Genomic DNA, 20,803 nt, shown 5'->3' on the forward strand with positions numbered 1-20,803 from the left:
AAGTGTTCTGGTTTAGCTAGTGCATAGGGAACTTGCATATGACTTAAGAGGAGCTGAGATGGAAAGGTAAGTTTTAGCTAAACTGTGGAGGGGTTTGAATGTTACAGAATAAAATTAGAGAGCCTTGGAAATTTGATTCATTCTGGGAGCCTAGTTAAGGGTTTGGAAGTGAGTACCAGTTTGAAGATTATTGCAGTGCTTCTCATTGATACTGAGGGTTGCTTCAAAAAATCTCACCTGATCCTTTCTGGGAAGCTTTTCTTAATGTCTTCCCCTCTGTGCCATTGTGGCATAGCCACATTTTCACTTGTCTCTTTTATTAGCTCCTAATGACAGGAGCTATGTCTTATTTTCCTTTATATCTCTAATGCAAGACACCGTATCATACCAGCCAATGGGTGCTCAGTAAATGGTTGAATAAAGGGAAGATCTGAACCACAATGGAGTCTTTGCAAAGGAAAAGGGCTCCCAGTAGAAGAGCTGTGTTAGAGGTAGGATAACAGTCTGACGCAGTTGATTACCGGCTAAGGATGGTGTCCAGGACGAGCCTGTTGTAATGCTGCTGCTGGCTGGCACTTAGTAACACTGTGTACAAACTCTGTGCTCAGTGCTCCTCTGTATTGGCCTTCATTCACCACGTACCTGAGGTGCGTGCTTTTCAGCCTTACAAATGAAGGAGCTCGGCCCAAGGTTACAGCCCTGCTCAGTGCTAACCCCGGATTCCAGGATCGGCGCTCTTAACATTTACTGCTTCCAGAGTGTGAGGACCCAGTGTGGGAAATAAGGTCGCAAGGACGGGCTGGTTTGTGAGGAGTTTTAGACATTTCGGATTTGAGTTCCTTGCAGACATTCAGGGAAGGTGTCCTGGAGGTAGTTTAGGAACAGATTGGAACCTCGGACAGGGACCAGGTTTGCAGTTCAAGGATTGGGAGTCATTGTAGTGCAAACAGGTGTGCATTTGCTTTCCCTGGGAGAAATGGTTAAATGTGTGGAGATGTAAGTTGATGCTTTAGGGGATGAGAGGAGAAAGAGGACATTCAGGAGACGGAAGTGGGAATGGAGAGCTGACTAGGCAGAGTGGCAGCGTTGGAGGAATGTCAGTGGGTAGCTTGCTCATTTTAAAACTCAGGTGTGGAGGCCTTTCACGTGATGTAAAGTAGGAGCAGCCAGGAAAAAAAAGTTTTTCTTCTCAGCCACCAGGATACAGGGTCATACGGCATAAGTGTCATTGGCTGCACTTTTATCTCAGCAGCATCCGAGTGATCCTTGTTCCTTTTGGATTTTCTTACCATCCTTCCCCATGTCTGTACTGTCTGCTCTCTCTATACTCAGAGAAATTTCTCTGTATCTGCTTCTGTATCGCCTCAAACCTCCTTTATTCTGCCCTTTCTTTTCTTTCTTTTGGGTCTTTTCATCCGGATGAGGAATTCTCCTGCAGACTTCAGAAGATCTTTAAACATCATTAATTTGTTCTTAAGTTTTAAAGAAAATAAAAACCCAAGCCCAAAACGAATAATACAGTTCAGTTCCAGGTAGGGAAGAGGGGGAGGCTCAGCTTCTGAAGTTACTGCTTACCTGGACCACTGGCTTTAGAAGTTGGTTCTTTTAAAATCTTATGAACCACTGTTTGAATACCTAACTGTCCTTAAGCCTAAAAAAAATCCCATTCTGGATGTTGTGCAGCTATAGCTGCATATCTTTGCAAAATGCCTGGTTTGCAGTAACTATGACCAGTGCCATCTTAGGTTAATTGAAATCAGCTGATGCATCTTCCTAACCCATGCAGTTATTTTTAAATGCTAGAAATGATGGTTTGAATGTGGTGGCATAGACGATTAAAGAAAGGCTAGCACATTCTTAGCTACTCTTGCGTGCTGCTGCTTCTGGGTGAACTTGAGAGTTATTCCTGGTAATCCCCTTTGCCCCTTTGCAAAGATTTACCTTTGGAATTTTGAGCTATTGAATGAAATTGTATTAGATATGTAAATAAATTTGGGTATAGTAGACATTGTCTTAATGAGTTTTCCCCTGGAGGAATATGATGAGTCTTTTCAAAAGTGACTCGAGACTTGAATAACTGAATCTTTCTTTAAGTTTGTGTTTTCTTCACACAAGTTGTGTACATTTCTTTAGTTGGTTTCTACATGTTTTATATTTTTTATTACTATTATGTTTAGGATATTATTTTTGTTACCTAGCAGGTTAATACTAGTATATTGGAAGGCAGTTGATTTATTTTTTTTTCAGATTTTTTTTTCTTCAGACCATTCAGTCTTTTATGGAACTTTTTTCTTTTCTAAGAGGAATTCTCTTGGATATTCTAACTTCCAAGTTTTTGCAAAGAGGCACATTTCAAAGTGTGTTTCAAAGAGTATTTCACAGAGTTAATTTAAATACCAAAAAATTTCTTCTTCCATACTATCTTGCCTTTTAAGAAAGGTTAGCTGGGAAAAGAAAGTGAATGAGGAAGGACACAGTAAAAGTTGGGGACAGAAAAATGATGGATAGAAAAAATGGAGGTGGGCAGTATCTCGGTGCTTGGTGGTTTTGGGCTGATTTTACCTAGGGCCCAGTACAGTGGAGGTCAGAGGAATAAATTGATTCAGTAGGAAAATCTGACTAGCTGTTCCCAGCCTTATGTTTAGATGAATAAAGATGAATAAAACAATACTGTGTGGATCCATGTGAATCCTATTATTTAAATAGCCTTGCACTTTGGCATCTTTGTCCTTAAATGGGTAGTGAAAAACCAGCACATTATTGTATGCTATATGTAACTAGAAATGTAGATCAATTAAGGAAAAATAAGATGACATTTTAAGAGTTGACATTGTTGAAAATTGCCGCTATTTGAAGACTGAACTCTTCATTGTGCAATAGTCAGCAACAGTGACATGCTGAAGTAGAAACAGCCCCCTTAAAACAAGTTGCAAACAGAGGCCGTTTGGAGATTTGATAATAGGATTTTGTTTTTCTTGAACTATTTCTGTAGTAGAATTTGTACCTTTTGCTAGATGTCAAGGGTTTATGTGTGGATTTTCTTGGTATTAGAATCTACTTCTATGACTGGGCGGTTAGAGAAAGGAGGGGAGGTTTCTTTTCTGTGTAGTGAGAAGTTGCTGCTATGACAGAGTTGAAGCAGTAAACAGTGTATCTTATGACTTGGGAAGAACCTTTGCTTGAAACTTCTGTTGTATAAATAGCGGTTATGTTTCTACTCTGCAGTATAAAAAGGTAACTATGCCTCAGATATATCCTATCATTTGTATCAATCTTGGGAAATGTGCTGTTCTGAATTTTAAAGAATTGACTTGCACATTTATTTTGGATCATAACATTTTTGTTAGTCAGAGATTGCCCTTGTTTGATTTTATTAGTTGAGAAGAAATTGCTACAAGTTTGGAAAGATCAAGTCTGTATGAGAAACACTTGTTTTGTTAGCATACTAAGACTACTTTCTGATCGTTTAAATATTAACTTTTATTTTTAATACTTGCAGACCAGATCATCAGATGTTCATTCATCTGGATCTTCAGATGCACACGTGAGTATTAAAAGGCAGTCTTTGTCTTTTTTCTTTGAAATTGAATTTGTTTATATCCATACACTTATGGTTTTACTTGATAAATAAATACAATTAGGTTGTACGTGCCTATTTTTTTTCCACCTTTTTTGTTAGGTGCTCCCCTTTCTTTGTCTTCTATTTGCATGAATCGGGCCCCTCAACCATGTTAGAAAACTAGTGTGTGTATTTCCTTATTTTTTTAATCATGCGTATAAAATCCTATACACACATAAGTGTGTACTTACACATTGACGATGGCATTCATTATGCACACTCATTTTTTTCCTCACTGCACAGTACACCTATTGGAAATCCCTGTGAGTCAACAGGGATAACTCTAATATTCCCTGTGGAAGGTACAGTTACTAATTTTAATATTTAGTGAGCTGTTTCTCTGTTGATGGGCATATACTTGAGTTTAAAGCTTTTTGACATTTTGGGTGTACTGCAGTAAACATTCCTTTACATAGGCTGTTTCAGCAGTACTCAGTGTGCTCTTCAGACCCCTGAGGGTCACTTGCACGGGGTCTGTGAGTTACAGACTGTTTTGTAATAACACTGAGACATTTGCCTTTTTCTCTGTGTTGACATTGGCACTGATGGTGAGAAAGCAATCGATGGGTAAACTGGGCACCTGAGCACGAATCGCGGCAGTGTGGCCTCAGTGTGTTTCCCCCCGGGCACAGGAAAACATGCTAGTGTCACTGAAGAATGTTCCTGATGAAGCAATAAAACTTTTCAATACTTGATCTTGTCCATTTGTTCAGGTCTTTTTAATGATAGGTGTGATGAAATGGGAAGTACATGTAAGGCGTTCCCGCTTACCAAAAGTGTGATGATTGTCGTGAGGAAAAGTACTCGTGGGATTGTTTAAATTGAGAAGTGAAACTGGCTTCTGTTTTTCATGGAATACCACTTTTATTTGAAGGGGCAAGTGACAAGATAAACTGTGGTAAATCAGACTTGGATGTTTGGCAGATGTTTTCTTGAAAATGAAGGAAATGAACCTGTTATTTCAAGGAAAACAACTATTTGTTACCTATGTAAAATTCGAGCTTTCAAGTGCAAGTTAGAATTACTGAAAACTTTCCCTGTACTTAAGAACTTTTTTAATTAAATAGGTGTTCATATTAAGAGATGAGAGTTTTAATAGTATATAATTCAGTTAATTTGGACATTTGGGTTATTTCTAGTTTTCAATATTATATATGTGATTTTTAAAAACATGTTTTTTACTTTTCCTGAAGATGGATGCATCCGGACCCTCAGATAGTGATATGCCAAGTCGGGCACGACCTAAGAGCCCAAGGAAACATAATTATAGGAATGAAAGTGCCCGAGAAAGCCTTTGTGATTCTCCTCATCAAAATCTTTCAAGAGTAAGTATTGATAAAGATAAGAAAGTATAGTTAATGATTTTAATCTGTCCTTGATTGAATTTGGTGGTTGGATATCTTGGTTTTGTACTTATTGTTTCATCTTGTACTATTTGAAAATAATATTCTTCATTGTATTCAGATTAATGATAAACTCAAATTCATCTAAGGGAATGGTTTTTTTTTTTTTTTGCTCATGTGAGATATATCTTTATTTTAAATTTTATTAAAAAAACAACAACAAGGAACGTTTTGGATGTAAACTGGTTAATGGTTGGACTTACTGTTCCCCCCTTCTACCAAACATTACTGAACCAAGTGCCAAATGCCAGTCACTGGAAATACACAGACGATTAAAATAGCTCTTGCTTTCAGAGTGCTTATAGTCTTGCCCTGGGAGGCAAACAGCGGGTGCTGTTCACTCTGGTGAGTACATTTCCAGGGCAATAAGAGAACACTTTACTGCATGTATCTGCAAAGTGCTCTCGTGTTCTTTTTTGTATTTTAAATCATGTTTTCATGTGATTAAATTTGGAAAATATAATGAAGATAGTCATCAGCAGCCAGTATTAACACTGATAACACTTTCTTTGTTTTTCTTGTTTAATATTTCTCAGCATAAATATGTTTTTACTTTGCTGAGCTTCATTTTACAGGAACACATTTTAAAATATTCTGTTTTGAGTTCTAATTTTTTTTATTTTAGCAAAAGTTCTGTAAGTAAACTTTTTAATGGAAGATTGTATTTTAGGGAACATTCCTTAATTTCCTTAACCATTTCCCTCTTGGGCTTAGCTCTTAGTTTATAAATAAAATTTGAGCTCAAACATTTTGTATAATTGTTTTTCATTGAATTTATATGTGATTTTAGTTTGTTTAAATTTTTGAAGTTGAAACCGGTGATGTTGAATGATACAAAACATTTTTCTGTTTTGGAGGAGAAAAAAAATTTACTTTGAATATGTTCCAGAAACCCAATACTGACTTTTGGATTATAAACTGCTTTATTTTTTCAAAGGATTTTAATGTGACTTTAAGGTAGTTCGCAGCACAATTACTCTTTCATTCTGTACATCTCAAGGACAAGCCTTTTTAGTAACTGGGAATTGATAAAGTTTCATTTTTCAATTGGTTAGCTTCTCATTTTGGTAGGGGCTAGAGAAACCTTCAGATTTCAGTTTCAGATTAATATTTTAGGTTGTGTTTAATAAACATTTCTCTCAAGTTTATGAATCAAAATCTGACATTCAGATGAATAACTAATTGAACAATTGAAGGTCTACAATTTATTCAAGCCGTATTTCAGAAGAAAGTTGCTTTTAAGTTACATAAATGAAGACTTCATTAAAATATGATTTTCTCATATCCAAAATTCATTGATGAATGTTTATTTGTGTGGAAACTTCGAATACTGTATGTGATGTATTCTGAAATGAAGAAAATGAAGTTGTTATGTTCATAAACAGTATTGTTGATGAAGAATGAGGTGATTTACAGAATTATAAAAGGAAGTGATAACGATTTGTAGTACCTGGAATGGCGGTGAAAAATGGTATTTAGATTCCTGCTATTGAGCCCTGGAAATGTATGCCTCCTTCTCCCTATTTGAATGTCTGTTTTCTGTATTGCTTGTTTTACCCAGAAACATCTGTGCTTTCCCTTCTCAGGTGCTTTTGTTGCTGCCAAGCAAGTGGAATGAGTTCTAAGCCTTGGCATGTCTATTTTATTTTTACTTTCTTTTTAAGTGGCTTTTGTATGTTGCTGACCTTCAGCTAGCAAATGATATTTTTCAGTGAATATTTACTTTAGAATTAAGCTTAGGGTAGGCAGGCACCTGACACTTAGAGTACTATCAGCTTTTCTTTACAATGAATTATTTTTTCAAAAGTCATCTATTCTGAATATTTGGTTATCAGTTGAGGAGTATCACTGAAGTGATAGATAGCATTAAGAATGCTAAAGGTATACCTTTTTATTTCTTTTATTTCTTTTCACAGCCTCTTCTAGAAAACAAACTTAAAGCATTCAGTATTGGAAAAATGAGTACAGCTAAGCGAACTTTAAGTAAGAAGGAGCAAGAAGAATTGAAGAAAAAGGTAATGTTTAAAATGTATTTTGAATTATCCTTGGAAATAAATGTATTTCAGGGGGCAGTAAGTGTATGGCCAGTAGAGGGATGTTTTTCAGAGGTTTTTGACCTCCAGGGTATCCTAGCTGCCAACTCCAAGTCAGATATCTAACCCAGGGTATCCTCAGAGCAGTTCAGTTTCCATCCCTGTCCCTTCACCGTTTTCTCTCTACTGTGGAACAATTTGGGTTATTTTCTGGTCTATTTTTTTTTAATAAGCAGATGTGTATACATATATATTGTACCACTCTTCTTTCTAAGAGGAACATAGCATGCTATATAAAGTACACTTTTCTCCATCTTGCTTTTTTCATAACATTGTATCTCAGATTACTGCAAGTATTTTGAAATACTCCTTGTTCTTTTTTTTAAATTGCTGTATAGGTATGCAATACGTAATTCAACTAAAATACTTACGGACATTTTTTGCCATTTCATATTGATAGTGTTATGCATATGCTGTTTTGCTAGTGTACCTTTGGGATATCTTCCTCTAAATTGGATTACAGGGCTGAATGGTAAATATATAACTGTAGCTTTGCTAGTTATTGTCAAATTGCTTCTAAGGGCAGGGCAATTTTGCATTCATATCAGTAATGTATAAAAAGTGGTTTCCCCAGAGCCTTGCCGACAGAGCATGTTATCAAAGGAGTTTGGCCAATCTGCTAGGTGAAAAATAGTATCTCAGTGTGGTTGTAAATGGGCATTTCGCTTATAAGAGGTTGAACAGCTGTTGCTGAGATTTATGAGGAATTTCTTGCTGTGAACTGTCTACTCATAACTAAACCAATCTTTCTATAAGTAAGTTATCTTTATTTTTAGAAACTGTATATTAAGTAGACTAACACTTTGTCTATAATACAAGGTGCAGTGTTTTGTCCCAGTTGTTGACTGTCTTTTATTTTACTTCTGGTGTTTTTTTCATGCAGAAATTATTATTATGTAATCAGATTTATCAGTCCTTCCTTATGGTTTCTGGGTTTTCAGTCAAGTTTTTCCCACTCCCAGCTCATAAATTTCCACATTTTTTTTTCTCCTAATACTTATAGGGTTTTATTTTTAAATTTTTTTGATTAATTTGCAACTTCTACTTGTATATAATGTGAATAATTGGTTCATTTTAATTTTTTTTCAAATAGCTATTAAGTTACTCCAACACCATTCAAGTCCATCTGTTCTTCACTGATTTGAGATGCCCCTTTTATTGAATACTAAATTTCGAAATGCTATTGGATTTATTTCTGTATTTTCTATTCTGCTCTATTGGCCTTCCTATTCATACATTTTGGAGGCATTTAAAATAGTTATAATGGAAATTATCAAGGTTTTGAGCTTTTTAAAAAAATACCAACTCTGGAGATACTGCTGCTTCAGCCTTGTTTTTGTTTGTTTTTTGTTGGGGAACACTGTGTTTTTCCAGAACCCATCAACTCCATGTCATGTCGTTGTTTTCCATCTAGTTGTGGGGGCGCGCAGCTCAGTTCCAAGTCAAGTCGTTTTCAATCTAGTTGTGGAGGGTGCAGCTCACTGACCCATGTGGGAATCGAACTGGCAACCTCGGTGTTATGAGCACTGTGCTCCAACCACTGGGCCAACCGGCCACCCCCTGCTTTTTAATAAACATGTCTTTGGTGGTTTGTAAAGGAAATCTTTTGTCCACTGAATTAAATCATCACGCCTTGGAAACATCATAAACATTAATAGAATAATACATTTTATATAGTCAGTTGTCATACAGTTTGACCCCTGAATTGTCTCTGAACAGAATTACTTTTAGTGGGTCCTTTGCTGGTTACACAGATTGCCAGTAGAAGAGCAAAGCCTCTCTTGGTTTTAGTGTTAACATCTAATATCTACTATGGATTAGATATTACCTGTTAAGACTGCTTAACCTTCTTTCCCCAGTGAAGGAAAAGGTTTCATTTACATTATTTCTTGATGAGTTTCACCCTATATACAATAATAATTTTATATTAAGTGCTGTTAATATAATCATGTGTATTTAGGAGGATGAAAAGGCTGCTGCTGAGATTTATGAGGAATTTCTTGCTGCTTTTGAAGGAAGTGATGGTAATAAAGTGAAAAACCTTTGTGCGTGGAGGTGTCGTTAATGCAGCTAAAGGTAAGTGTGAATATTATAGTTCGTTAATGCAGGTAAGGTAAGTGTGAATATTATAGTAAATCCAAAAAGTCTTAGTTGAATGACTGCAGATGATTATGAAAGAAGTTTGATTGCTTTTCCTTTCTATCAGCACCCTCTAGTGTTGACATTAATTAGCAAAATAAATGGCCAAAGGTAGATTAATAAGTTGGAGCCAGATGAGTTTTAAAAATATTTACTACTTTCCAAGATTTAAGACAGCACAGAACTTTGCAAAGATTTTAATATATTTCATAGTTTTACTATAAAATCATTAAATTAGTATTTTGGGGAGGAGGGCACCAATATTTGAATTTAACATCGAATTTCGTCAATAATGATATATCTTAGTGCTAAAAGCATTTTATTTTTGTTTATTTTTAAATAAAATAGCAAGTAAATGAAATCAAAATGATGTGAAGTTTGCATTGAAACTGAGTATTTTAAATTTCAGAAGAACATGAAACAGATGAAAAAAGAGGCAAAATCTATAAGCCGTCTTCAAGATTTGCAGATCCCAAAACTCCTCCAAGCCAGTCATCCAATGAAAGACCGCCATCTCTTCTTGTGATAGAAACCAAAAAACCTGTAAGTCAGACTTCAGTAAGTGAGCATTTATGTTAAGTGACACTGCCAGTGGTACTTTCAGTACTTGCACTGTAAACAGGACTTTGGTTTCTTGTTTTTATTTACTTTGGGAGTAGATGTTGAGTTTTGATGAGTAATTTTCCTAGGAGAGTAGGACATGTAGGTAATATTTTTATGCTCTTTGAGCCATGGACATTTGCTATTGCTATACTCATAGCATATTGCAAGTAAAAAGTTGACTGTATTTTAGGTGTAAATGTAAAATAATGGGATTGTATTTTGAAAGAATTCTGAACTGGGGTACTTAAATTATATCAGCGTGTGTAGTGTCAGTTAACTTTGGAAGACTACATACTCCAACGATGTGTCTGTTACTTAGAACGTTTTTGGAGTTTATTTAGAATTATTATCAGAACTAGCAACACTTTCTTTTAAATATTCTTAATGTTAAAGAACTTTAATTTTTGAGGGTGAGGTTTTTTTATGGGGGAAGGTGGTAGATGTGGGTTGTGTCATTTATAATTAGACTTGGCGAAGAAGTATGATTACATTGAATAGTGAGACTGATTTTTCTCTTGTGACTTTTAAAATAACTCTGAAAGCAATGAAAAAACCCAGCTTTATTGAGATATAATTTACATACCATAAAGTTCATCCTTATAAAGATACAATTGAGTAGGTTTTTCTTTAGTATATTTACAGTTGTGTAACTGTCACTAATTGCTAATTTTAGAACATTTTTATTAATATTTCAGAAAGAAACTTTAGACCTATTTTTAGTCATCGCCAATCCGTGGTAACTGCTAATATACTCTCTGTCTCTTTGGACTTGCCGATTCCAGAGATTTCATGCAGATGGAATCATATAACGTGGTCATTTGGGTCTGGCTTGTTTACTTAGCATACTGTTTTAAGGTTCATTTGTGGTGTATATCAGCACTTCATTCCTTTTTATGGTGGATAATAATTCCGTATTATGGGTAGACCACATTGTTTATCCATTTATCATTTGGTGGACATTTGGGTTTTTGCACTTTTTGGCCATTATTATAGAAGAATGCTGCTATAAACCACTGACGTATAACAGCTTAACTACGTTTTCAGTTCTTTTATACTATGTGCCTAGGAGTGGAATTGCTGGGTCATATGGTAACTATTTGTTTAACTTTGAGAAACTGCCAAACTGTTTTCCAAAGTAGTTGTACCATGTTACAGTCTCATCAGCAGTGTGTGAAGGTTCCAGTTTTTCCATATCTTCATCAACATCTGTTAAAGTTGTCTGTATTTAAATTTATTTTAGTCATCTCAATGAAGGTGAAGTTGTACCTAATTGTGGTTTTGACTTGTAACTTCCCTAATGATATTGAGCATTTTTTTTAATGTGTTTATTGTTCATTTGTTGTCGTCTGTGGAAATTTCTTTTCAGATTCTTGGCCCATTTTTTAATTTGCTTATTTGTCTTTTTTATTGTTGAGTTGTAAGAATATTTTACACCTCCTGGAGTTAAGTTTTTTTATCAGCTGTATGATTTGCAAATGTTTTCTCCCATTCTGTAGGTTATCTTGCACTTTCTTGATAGTGTTCTTTGAAGCACAAAAGTTTAATTTTGGTGAAGTTCAGTTTATCAATTTTTTATTCTTTTGTCACTTGTGCTTTTTGTGTTATGTCTAAGAAACTAAGCTAATTCAAGGTCATGAAGATTCACTTCTATGTTTTTCTCTAAGAGTTTTATAGTTTTAGCTCTTAACATTTAGGTCTGTGAACCATTTGAGTTAATTTTTGTGTATAGTGTGAAGCAGAGATCCAACTTCATTCTTTTTGCATGTGGATATTCAGTTGTCCTAGTACCATTTGTTAAAAAGACTATATTCTTTCCCCATGAATTCTTTTGGTACTTTTAAAGAAGTTATTCCAAAAGCAGTTCTGGAAGTAATTTTAAAAGGAATTTTACATATGTGTTGATTGTTTCAGTAATTCGTATCCTCCTAAGGTTATTGTTTTGTCCAGTACATATTTTGGTAGCTGTTCTTGGCAGTTACTTTACATGTTAGCTCAGTTACTTGATGCTCATTAATTTTGCCCCCTGTTCCCCTCCAACAGTATTCAGGCCTAAGTATCTCAGGCTTTTGGGGGATAAAGTTAGTGGCTCCTATACTTCAAAACTGCTGGTTGTCATGTTTTTTGTTTTAATAATTGTTTAATTCTTAGTTTGAGAGAACAGGAACGGAAATTCAATGATAACAGAAACATCATTCTTTTTAATTTAAATAATTAGAACAGAGTGGGCATTAAACTATAAATTATTTAAAATGATTATTGAAGTATTAGTTTTGTGTAACCTTCTTTTGGTTGAAGTATAACTTGTCGTATCCTTCATAGCCACTGAAGAAAGGGGAGAAAGAAAAGAAAAAAAGCAATTTGGAACTCTTCAAAGAAGAATTGAAACAGTAAGTTTTCTAGTGCTAAGAATGGTTAGCATAGGTGTATTGAGTTGGTACTCACAGATGCAGGTATGAAGAATGTAGTGTACTAGTTAATTACTTCTAACTGGCTTACCATGAGGTTGTTTTAGATATCACAGTGATATATTGTAGGGTATGTTTGAAAATGAATGAGCATTTCTAGCATCTAGGTTGCTTGCATTATGTGGGTGCAATTCAGTTGATTAATGGCCAGAGTCCTGTTTGCAGTGGAAACAATACAGTTACTGAAGTAGGGGTGAGGAATGGTTGAACTTAGCCAAGAAAGAACAAATTCTTGGTTTTAATGTTGAATTTCTTTCTCGTCTTAGAAGTGAGCTTTGTATTTCATTGCTTGTATGCTGTTTCAGAAATTTTGCCATAACTGTTGCAGCTGAGGAACTGTCTAATCTTAGTTGTCAGTACTGGCATTTAATTATAAATATTTCAAGTTAGTTGAAGATGATACTTGGAAAAGCTCTATTTTTATTAAATTTGAGCAAATTTTGGCTCATTATTAGTAATTATGAATATTTTCAACAGAATTCAAGAAGAGCGTGATGAGAGGCATAAAACAAAAGGCAGGTTAAGTCGATTTGAGCCGCCTCAGTCAGATTCTGATGGTCAGCGTCGTTCCAGTAAGTGACGTTTATTTTAATGTTTATATTTGTGATTAACTATTCTAAAAACTAAGAATTATTTTCTTTTCTCCCTTTTAAAGTGGATGCGCCTTCAAGAAGAAATAGATCATCTGGTGGTAATACAGTTTTTTGCTTTTTTAATTAACAGAAATTGTCCAGACTTTGTATTTTTCAGGTTATAATTTTTTTCTCTTTGCCCTAGTTCTTGATGATTATGCACCTGGATCACATGACGTAGGAGATCCGAGCACTACTAATTTATACCTTGGAAACATTAATCCACAGGTAATATTAGAAAAGTAAGATGAATGTTGGCTTATATGCTTTATACTTTTGGAAGAAAACTGTTGTGTCAATCAGTAAAAAAAAAAGATAAAGTCAAGAATATGAGGTAGGCAGATTTGATGGTACTGGATAGACTCTAAAATTATCTCTCTAGTAAGGGCTGAATTGTCTTGCTGTAATTCTTTAGGGTTTATCTCCTCTTCCTGTAACTGGACTGTATATACGCTGAATTCGAAATGTTTTACTAGGTGGTGATCTTACTATTTACCACATCAGGATATGACCAGTGGTGGACAGTATTCTTCTGAGTCTGTCGCCTTCTGATGGCATAGCTTGCTTCCTTATGGATTTCCTTTTTGTTTTATCGTCATAATAGCAAACCTAGTATTTGCGCTTTTTGTCTTTTATATTTTAATTCTTTTCCCTGCATCATTGTTAATTGTGTTATGGGGAATGTAGTGACTGTTACACATAATGCACTCTTTCAAAAAGTTATATACTGGACCTCGCTGCATGCTTACCTTTTTCTGTTTTCTCTTTTCTTGATTCCTCTGGTAGTTAGAAAAAGAGTGATCAGATCCTTTTTTTTCTTTCATCACCAACAAATATTTCCTTCTTAAATGTGGTAATAGCTGCTGCCTGAAAACTATTTCTTAGTGCCTAACAATCACTGCAAAACAGCTTTGTGTGTAGATGCAGGACCTTCAAAGGAAGAAGAGGGGAGGTAACGGTGTGCCTTGGATTTCTCCAGCCACCAGCCTCTTCACCCTGGCCATGCACTTACATAAAACAGTAGGTTTCTAGTCTGAAGATTTGTGAATGTCCCAGGAGGTCAGGATATGATTTGTGTGGAGGGCCTAGTACTTGATGGGAAAATGTAGCAGTAATAATATCTCTGTTCATTTTGCAAAAATTACTTTCCTTTCAGTTGCATAGAATTCTTTTTTTCTTTTTTTTTTCCTGCATACCAAAAAATCCTTCTGCCTTTTAATAGATGAATGAAGAAATGCTGTGCCAAGAATTTGGAAGATTTGGACCATTAGCTAGTGTAAAAATTATGTGGCCTAGAACTGATGAAGAAAGAGCAAGAGAGAGAAATTGTGGCTTTGTGGCCTTTATGAATAGAAGAGATGCTGAAAGAGCTTTAAAAAATTTAAATGGTAAAGTATTTATTGTCCATTAATTCAGACTTTTATATTGGTTCTGAAAAGTATAAGAACTTTAGAGAGAAAATAGACCAGAAATGGAAAAGTTAAAAATTCTAATCACCAAAATCTTTTATTTTCTTTTGAGAGTTACTACCTTTCTTTTCTTTCTTGTAGGAAAGATGATTATGTCTTTTGAAATGAAGCTAGGTTGGGGTAAAGCTGTGCCTATTCCTCCACATCCAATATACATCCCACCTTCTATGATGGAACACACGCTTCCCCCACCTCCATCAGGACTGCCTTTTAATGCGCAGCCTAGAGAGCGGTTAAAAAACCCCAATGCTCCCATGTTACCACCACCTAAAAACAAGGAGGATTTTGAGAAGGTAATTTTAAAAATGTACATAGGGCCGCATCTATTTGTAAATACTGAATCTGTGGTAGTATTTCTTTTCAACAATTTTATAGAAAATGTGTGTGTAATTCTGTTTGGCAACTCTTAAAGAAATAAGTAGATGTGTTCCCTGCCTTAGCCCAAGGAGACCCTGTTTGAAATACTTAGGTCATATTTTTATTTGTGGCTACCATTCCTTTTTGACCACTTATTAAGTTTTTTCCCCTCTTTGCCCACTTTTATACCCAGGTTTGTTTAAGTACAGTATCTAAATTTACTTTGTTTTGAGAAAGTTATACTTTGTATTTGGTTAAGTGACTTTTCAATTAGAAAGACCTAAATAGTTAAACTGTTTGGATGGCAGCTAGGTTAACTTAGTTCTCAAGATTTGAGGTATTAGAATATTTGAGAGCATATGTGGTTTTTCTTAAAAAAAGTTAACTACTAGTAAAAGCGAAGGGTGAGTATTTTCTTTTTATTAAACATAAAACCAACTTAATTTCAAGTTATAAGAATTTGTTGGTTCTGTTATGAATTAATTACACTTAAAATGACAGGGCTGGTTTTAAAGGCTTGGGAACAAAGTAGCAAACTGTATTATGGTCAGAGACAAACGGTTAATTATTTCACAAATTAAAATCTTTATCTGATAATTCTCAGTGTAGTACCTATTTCAGTGCATTGATGTGCATTCTGACAGGGATGTTCTGATTCTTTGCATTTGGTGAACATTTACTGTTCACTGAACACATCCATTTGCTTTTATGTAATTGCTTAGTGTATAATTACTTCAAATGCAGTGATTGCCTGCAAAACTTGTGATTAGATTAGATATGTAGTATTTTCAATGCATATGTATATTTTTGCTTGTTACTTGTTAACAATACTCACATATTCTATGTTTATTATCTGATGTGACTTCATATACAGACTCTGTCGCAAGCCATAGTCAAAGTGGTTATCCCAACAGAAAGGTACATGTTTTTCTTTATTATTACTGATCTAAATATAGACAATATCCCCTTCTGAATTTTAAAAAAAATGGTGTTGAGGAAAAGGTAATATCTTGACTGAGCAATGGTTCCTTCCCAGTACTTTTTGGGGGGATATGTGAAATTTAACTATCTTTAGTGTACTTTGTAATTTTATGTCATTATCTTTCTTGTTTTTATTGCTACCAATGTAGGCAATTTTACAGCTTTAGTATTTAGAATATGTCTAATAATCTGGAGTTGTTAGTCCAATAATGTTAGACTATTGTGATGGGAAAATAGCTGTTTTAAATGTATCTTGAATTTTAGATGATGTTACAATTTGACCCAATCTGTTACTTTTTTCTTCATTTCTGAATTATATGTGTGTTTGATATGCAACCTTAGTTGGAGTTCTCCTTATTGAAGGCATAGCTTTGTTTTTTCTGATTGATTTTAAGAAGGAATTCCTATTATTTTCATGAACACTGACCATACTAGAAACTTTTTTTTCTCATGGTAAAGGTATTTGGAATTCTTTTATTTCCCTTTCTTGTTTTTTTTCTTTTCCAACATAATGTTAAAGCAGAAGAATTCATGCTCTAGGTATGCTCTTGCTCAGTCAAGCTAAGCCTTTTCCCAAACACAGGAACACAACACTGGTTGAATAATAAATGAACACAAAAGAATACCAAATTCTCTTTGACATTGGCCTTGGTGAGCAACACCAGCTGAACTGTCTGCGGCAGCGGGGGACCAGGAAAACATCATGGGATGGATTGGGAAAGTATACAGTTTTTGACCAGACATTGGTACGATCGACTCCAATAAATGTGGTTTTATTATAACTGAGAAACATTTTTTTTTTTGTTTTTGTTGTTGCCCGGAATAAGATAATTACCATTTTAAAATAAAATAATGCACTTAAAATATATCATCTTTTTGTACTACACTGCTGTATTCTGATAGAAAAGTCACCCTTTTTAAAATAAGAAACAATCCTTAAGGAAAAAGTGTGATTACAGTTCTTTAATAATCTTGAATTTAAGTTAGCAACAGCTAATTGTCAGATTTTGATTTTAAATCATACGCAACATTTTAAAACTTTTAAACTTTAAATTTTCTAAAAATAGATTTTATCAGTTACAAGCCTGTTTAAAACTATAGTGGTTTTTTTTCTTCCACTGATAAAGCATTCACGGGAAAGTATTTTTGTAGCATTCAAAAAGTATATATTAAGTAGTAGCTTTCCATGTGGCTCAGCTGCTTTCTAAGTAAAGTTTTGAGTATACATTTTGCTGATAAAAGTCTTGACTCACCATTACAGTGAATTCTTCGTTTTAAACTTGTTAAAACTTTTTCATCTATCTTTGATATTCAAGTCAAGTTGCTTTTGACTTAATTCATACAAGTTTCTGGATGTATATAGTGTTTGCCACCTAGTAGTTGATTTTCATATATTATGATACATAAAATTTCCCTTCCCTTAATTTGACACATACCAGTAGGAGTTTTGGAACTGAATCATAACTTCACGTTATCGCCCTTCCTTCAAAATAATGTTCTTAACTATGGATCTGAGAACATATTCATTCTCATTTGGATATCAAGAACTGCAAATTTGCAGAGTGATCAATACTGTGAAAGAAAAATAATTTTTAGATTTAAAAATTAATGCTTTTGGCTTTTTAACAATTTGAAGTTGAATTAATAGTTTTAAATATATAGTTTGCCCTTTGTAAAGATTTAAACCTTCATATAATTTTTTTGACCTCTTTTAGGACCCTTTAGGAGGTCAAAAAAATTCACTTTTTTCACTATGTAGAGATATTAGTTTCCACTCAAGTAGGTTTGTTTGAAAACTGAGAAAATAATTATAATCACCATGAGATTAATTATTTTACTGTTCATGTATTCTGAAGCAGGCATTACAGAGCCAAAATAATCTGTCTTATTCTATAACTATATATTTATTTATATTCTAGCAGTTTTATGAACTTAATTTGAGCTGGGAATGCTAAAGGTGTAATTTAATGTGTGCCTTGTACCAAGAGCCAATATCCTTTTGCTTTTCCCAATTGTTATTTGTCAAGTCTATATGCTGGGGGACTGGTGAAATGAGAACACAAGAGCATCTTGTAATAAGCTGAGTCATTTTTGCCTGATACCATAATCAGTGTCTAAAATTCTGTTGGAGTCTAAGAAGTTACATGCTTTTAGGACTCAGATTCAGATTCAAAAAAAAAAAAGACGACTTTCTCTGAGCCCAATCAATAAAATGAATATTAAAAAGTTAAATATGTTTATTTTTGGCTTAAATATTGGAAAGTAATTGTTATGAAAAATGGGAAGGGCATCTCACCATGTCCCTTATTTTGGGATATTTTAGAAAGAGGACTCCATTCATTTAAGGCTTTGGCAATGTAATTGCTTCATTGATTCGTAATACACAGGCAGAATTATACATGTCATGAGCTGTTTGACCTAGTTTGAAGTGTGATCCAAAGGGATGTTGCCTCATTAAAGGTCAGATTCAATAAAAACTCCATCTGCTATATGTGTACCAGAAAAGCACAGCAGTTGGATGGATTTTTTTATTAAATCAGGCCTTCAATTTGTTAAATAGTTTTGCATTTTTATAAATTACAGTCATGTATATAACATTTCAAAACCACCACAAAAGTGCTTGGTTTAGGAATATTTTAAGCCTAAAATAGTGTGTAAGTTTTTAGGTGGCTATGATAACATGTAAGCTCTAAGTTATTGATATTATATATTTGCAGCTTTCCAATTAGTTGTGAATTCATAATTTAATGTTTTGCATTTGGAAAATAAAATTAAGTGGCATTTAGAAAATTAAATCTTTATTGCTATGAAGCTGTGTTGTGGTTTCCCACCCTCCCTTCACTTTGCCTCCCCCTCCCACTTCCCTATCCTCACTGCCCCACTCCCTCCTACTGCACAAGGCATTAACGTGCTCCAGGTTACTTGTTTGGTGTAAAATTCTGTATTAGTCAGCAGAATACTTTTTCTGCACACTGTAGTAACTTAGGTCAAGTGTAGTTTATGTAGTGGTGGGTCTGAATCCATTTTCTTTAACTGTGTTGTTGTTGTAGGAATTTGCTCGCCCTGATACATCGCATGATCGAGTTTGTTGTACGTGAAGGGCCAATGTTTGAAGCTATGATTATGAACAGAGAAATCAACAATCCCATGTTCAGGTGTGCTTTTCTTTTTGTGTTAAAATATACACCTAACATAAAATTTACCATTTTTATGTGTACAGTTTAGTGGCATTAAGTACGTTCACATTGTTGGTACAACCCTCACCACCATCCATTCACAGAACTTTTCTTATGTTCTATAACTGAAACTTTGTGCCACTTAAACCACAACTCCCCATTCCCTTGGTCTCCCAGCCCCAGCTGCCACCATTGTACTTTGTCTCTGAATTTTACTACTCTTGGGCTGTCATAAGTGGAATCATAGTGTTTGTACTTTTGAGACTGGCTTATTTCACTTAGTCTGATGTCTTCAGGGTTCATCTGTGTTGTAGCAGGTGTCAGAACTTTAACTTTTTAAGGCTAAAACATGTTCCATTGGATATATGGACCACATTGCGTTTATCATCAGATGTGCATTTTAAAAATACTTCTCATTCATTTTTGGAATTAAAAATATTTCCAAGAATAAAGTTCTAAAAGTATCAGGTTATTTTTGCAATGGGATGAGAAAGCAGTTTTAGTAATTGGACTAGAATGTGCTTAGGTCAATTTTCCATGTGATTTTGATTTAGTTAATTAAATAGCATTGTTTTTAGCATTCTTTAGGAGATGTTTTTAGCATTCTTTAGCATTCTTTCCATTATATATGAGTAGAATAAATGAGGTTTACAGGAAATTGTTTATCTTCTAAGTAGCTATGGTATCTAAGATACTCATGTTTATCTAAGATATTTATTTATTTACCCTCTTCTTCCGCTCCCCCTCCCGCCCCCCGTCTGGTTCAAGCTGTTGTTTCTCGGTCTAGTTGTGTAGGACACAGCTCCCTGGCCCATGCTGGTATTATGAGCCTTGTGCTCCTGCGGCTGAGGCAGTCGGTTGCTGGTCACCGGTCAGCCACTCGCAGCAGCTCATGCATGGCAGCTCTCGCCAGCTGCCAGCCGCTAACGATGGCTGCCGGCTGCTCTTGCTGGCTGCTGGCCACTCACCCTGGCTGCCAGCCCCTCACGCTTGGCTACCAGCCGCTCGTGGCAGCACACGGCCACTCACCTCCAGGGAGAGCTGTTGTTCACAATCTTAGCTGTAGAGGGCTCAGCTCACTGGCCCATGTGGGAATCGAACCAGCGACCTCGGCGTTAGGAGCACGGCGCTCCAACCACCTGAGCCACCGGGCCGGCCCTTACTAAGTAATTTAAAAACCACTGCTTTTGAAATTATATCTTGGGGAAAATCTCTTCATTGCCAGACAAGGTATCTGACACACAAGTGTTCAGTAAAATTGTAAGGCTCAGCAAACTGCGTACATACCTTTGAGTATTACTGTCAGTCATGGAGGCAGTCTGGGGTTGGGGTGAGGAAGGGGATAATCGGTGGTACATGACAGCGGGTGAGGATTTCTCTTCAGGGATCTTTGCTTTTGGTTTCATTTAGAAATAGGCAAATAACATTTTTCATTTGTTTATATTTAGTTGAGTATCGTTCTTTGTTAAAGAATGTAATGTTTAATGTCTTTTGTTTGTTTTACTTTAGATTCTTATTTGAAAACCAGACACCAGCCCATGTTTACTATAGGTGGAAGCTTTATTCTATTTTGCAGGCAAGTAGAATCAGTTACTTGGTTAATTTTGACTGAGGTATCAGAACTTTCTAATAACATTCTGGGTGTTTGTTAGGGAGATTCTCCAACTAAGTGGCGGACGGAAGATTTTCGTATGTTCAAAAATGGATCTTTTTGGAGGCCACCCCCATTAAATCCATACCTGCATGGGATGTCAGAAGAGCAAGAAACAGAAGCTTTTGTAGAGGAGACTAGTAAAAAGGGAGCACTTAAGGAAGAGTAAGATTTTTTCCCTTTCTGTTACACATCAGAAAAGTTGCTTTAATGGT

The 20,803-nt window shown here is 35.1% G+C and overlaps 1 protein-coding gene across 1 annotated transcript in view; it reads left to right on the forward strand.

The window, feature by feature from the left end:
* The window catches only part of U2SURP (U2 snRNP associated SURP domain containing), a 44,245-nt gene that overhangs the window by 4,136 nt on the left and 19,306 nt on the right, over positions 1–20,803 (forward strand). The window contains 16 exon segments of the mRNA XM_033129232.1: positions 3,500–3,544; positions 4,813–4,944; positions 6,939–7,037; positions 9,076–9,150; positions 9,152–9,191; positions 9,664–9,797; positions 12,177–12,244; positions 12,800–12,894; positions 12,978–13,013; positions 13,100–13,182; positions 14,177–14,342; positions 14,505–14,716; positions 15,655–15,698; positions 18,812–18,916; positions 20,447–20,513; positions 20,590–20,753. Of these exon segments, the coding sequence (XP_032985123.1) occupies positions 3,500–3,544; positions 4,813–4,944; positions 6,939–7,037; positions 9,076–9,150; positions 9,152–9,191; positions 9,664–9,797; positions 12,177–12,244; positions 12,800–12,894; positions 12,978–13,013; positions 13,100–13,182; positions 14,177–14,342; positions 14,505–14,716; positions 15,655–15,698; positions 18,812–18,916; positions 20,447–20,513; positions 20,590–20,753 (1,565 nt within the window).

Source organism: Rhinolophus ferrumequinum, chromosome 2, assembly GCF_004115265.2.
Source record: "Rhinolophus ferrumequinum isolate MPI-CBG mRhiFer1 chromosome 2, mRhiFer1_v1.p, whole genome shotgun sequence".
NCBI classification, from domain to species: Eukaryota; Metazoa; Chordata; class Mammalia; order Chiroptera; family Rhinolophidae; genus Rhinolophus; species Rhinolophus ferrumequinum.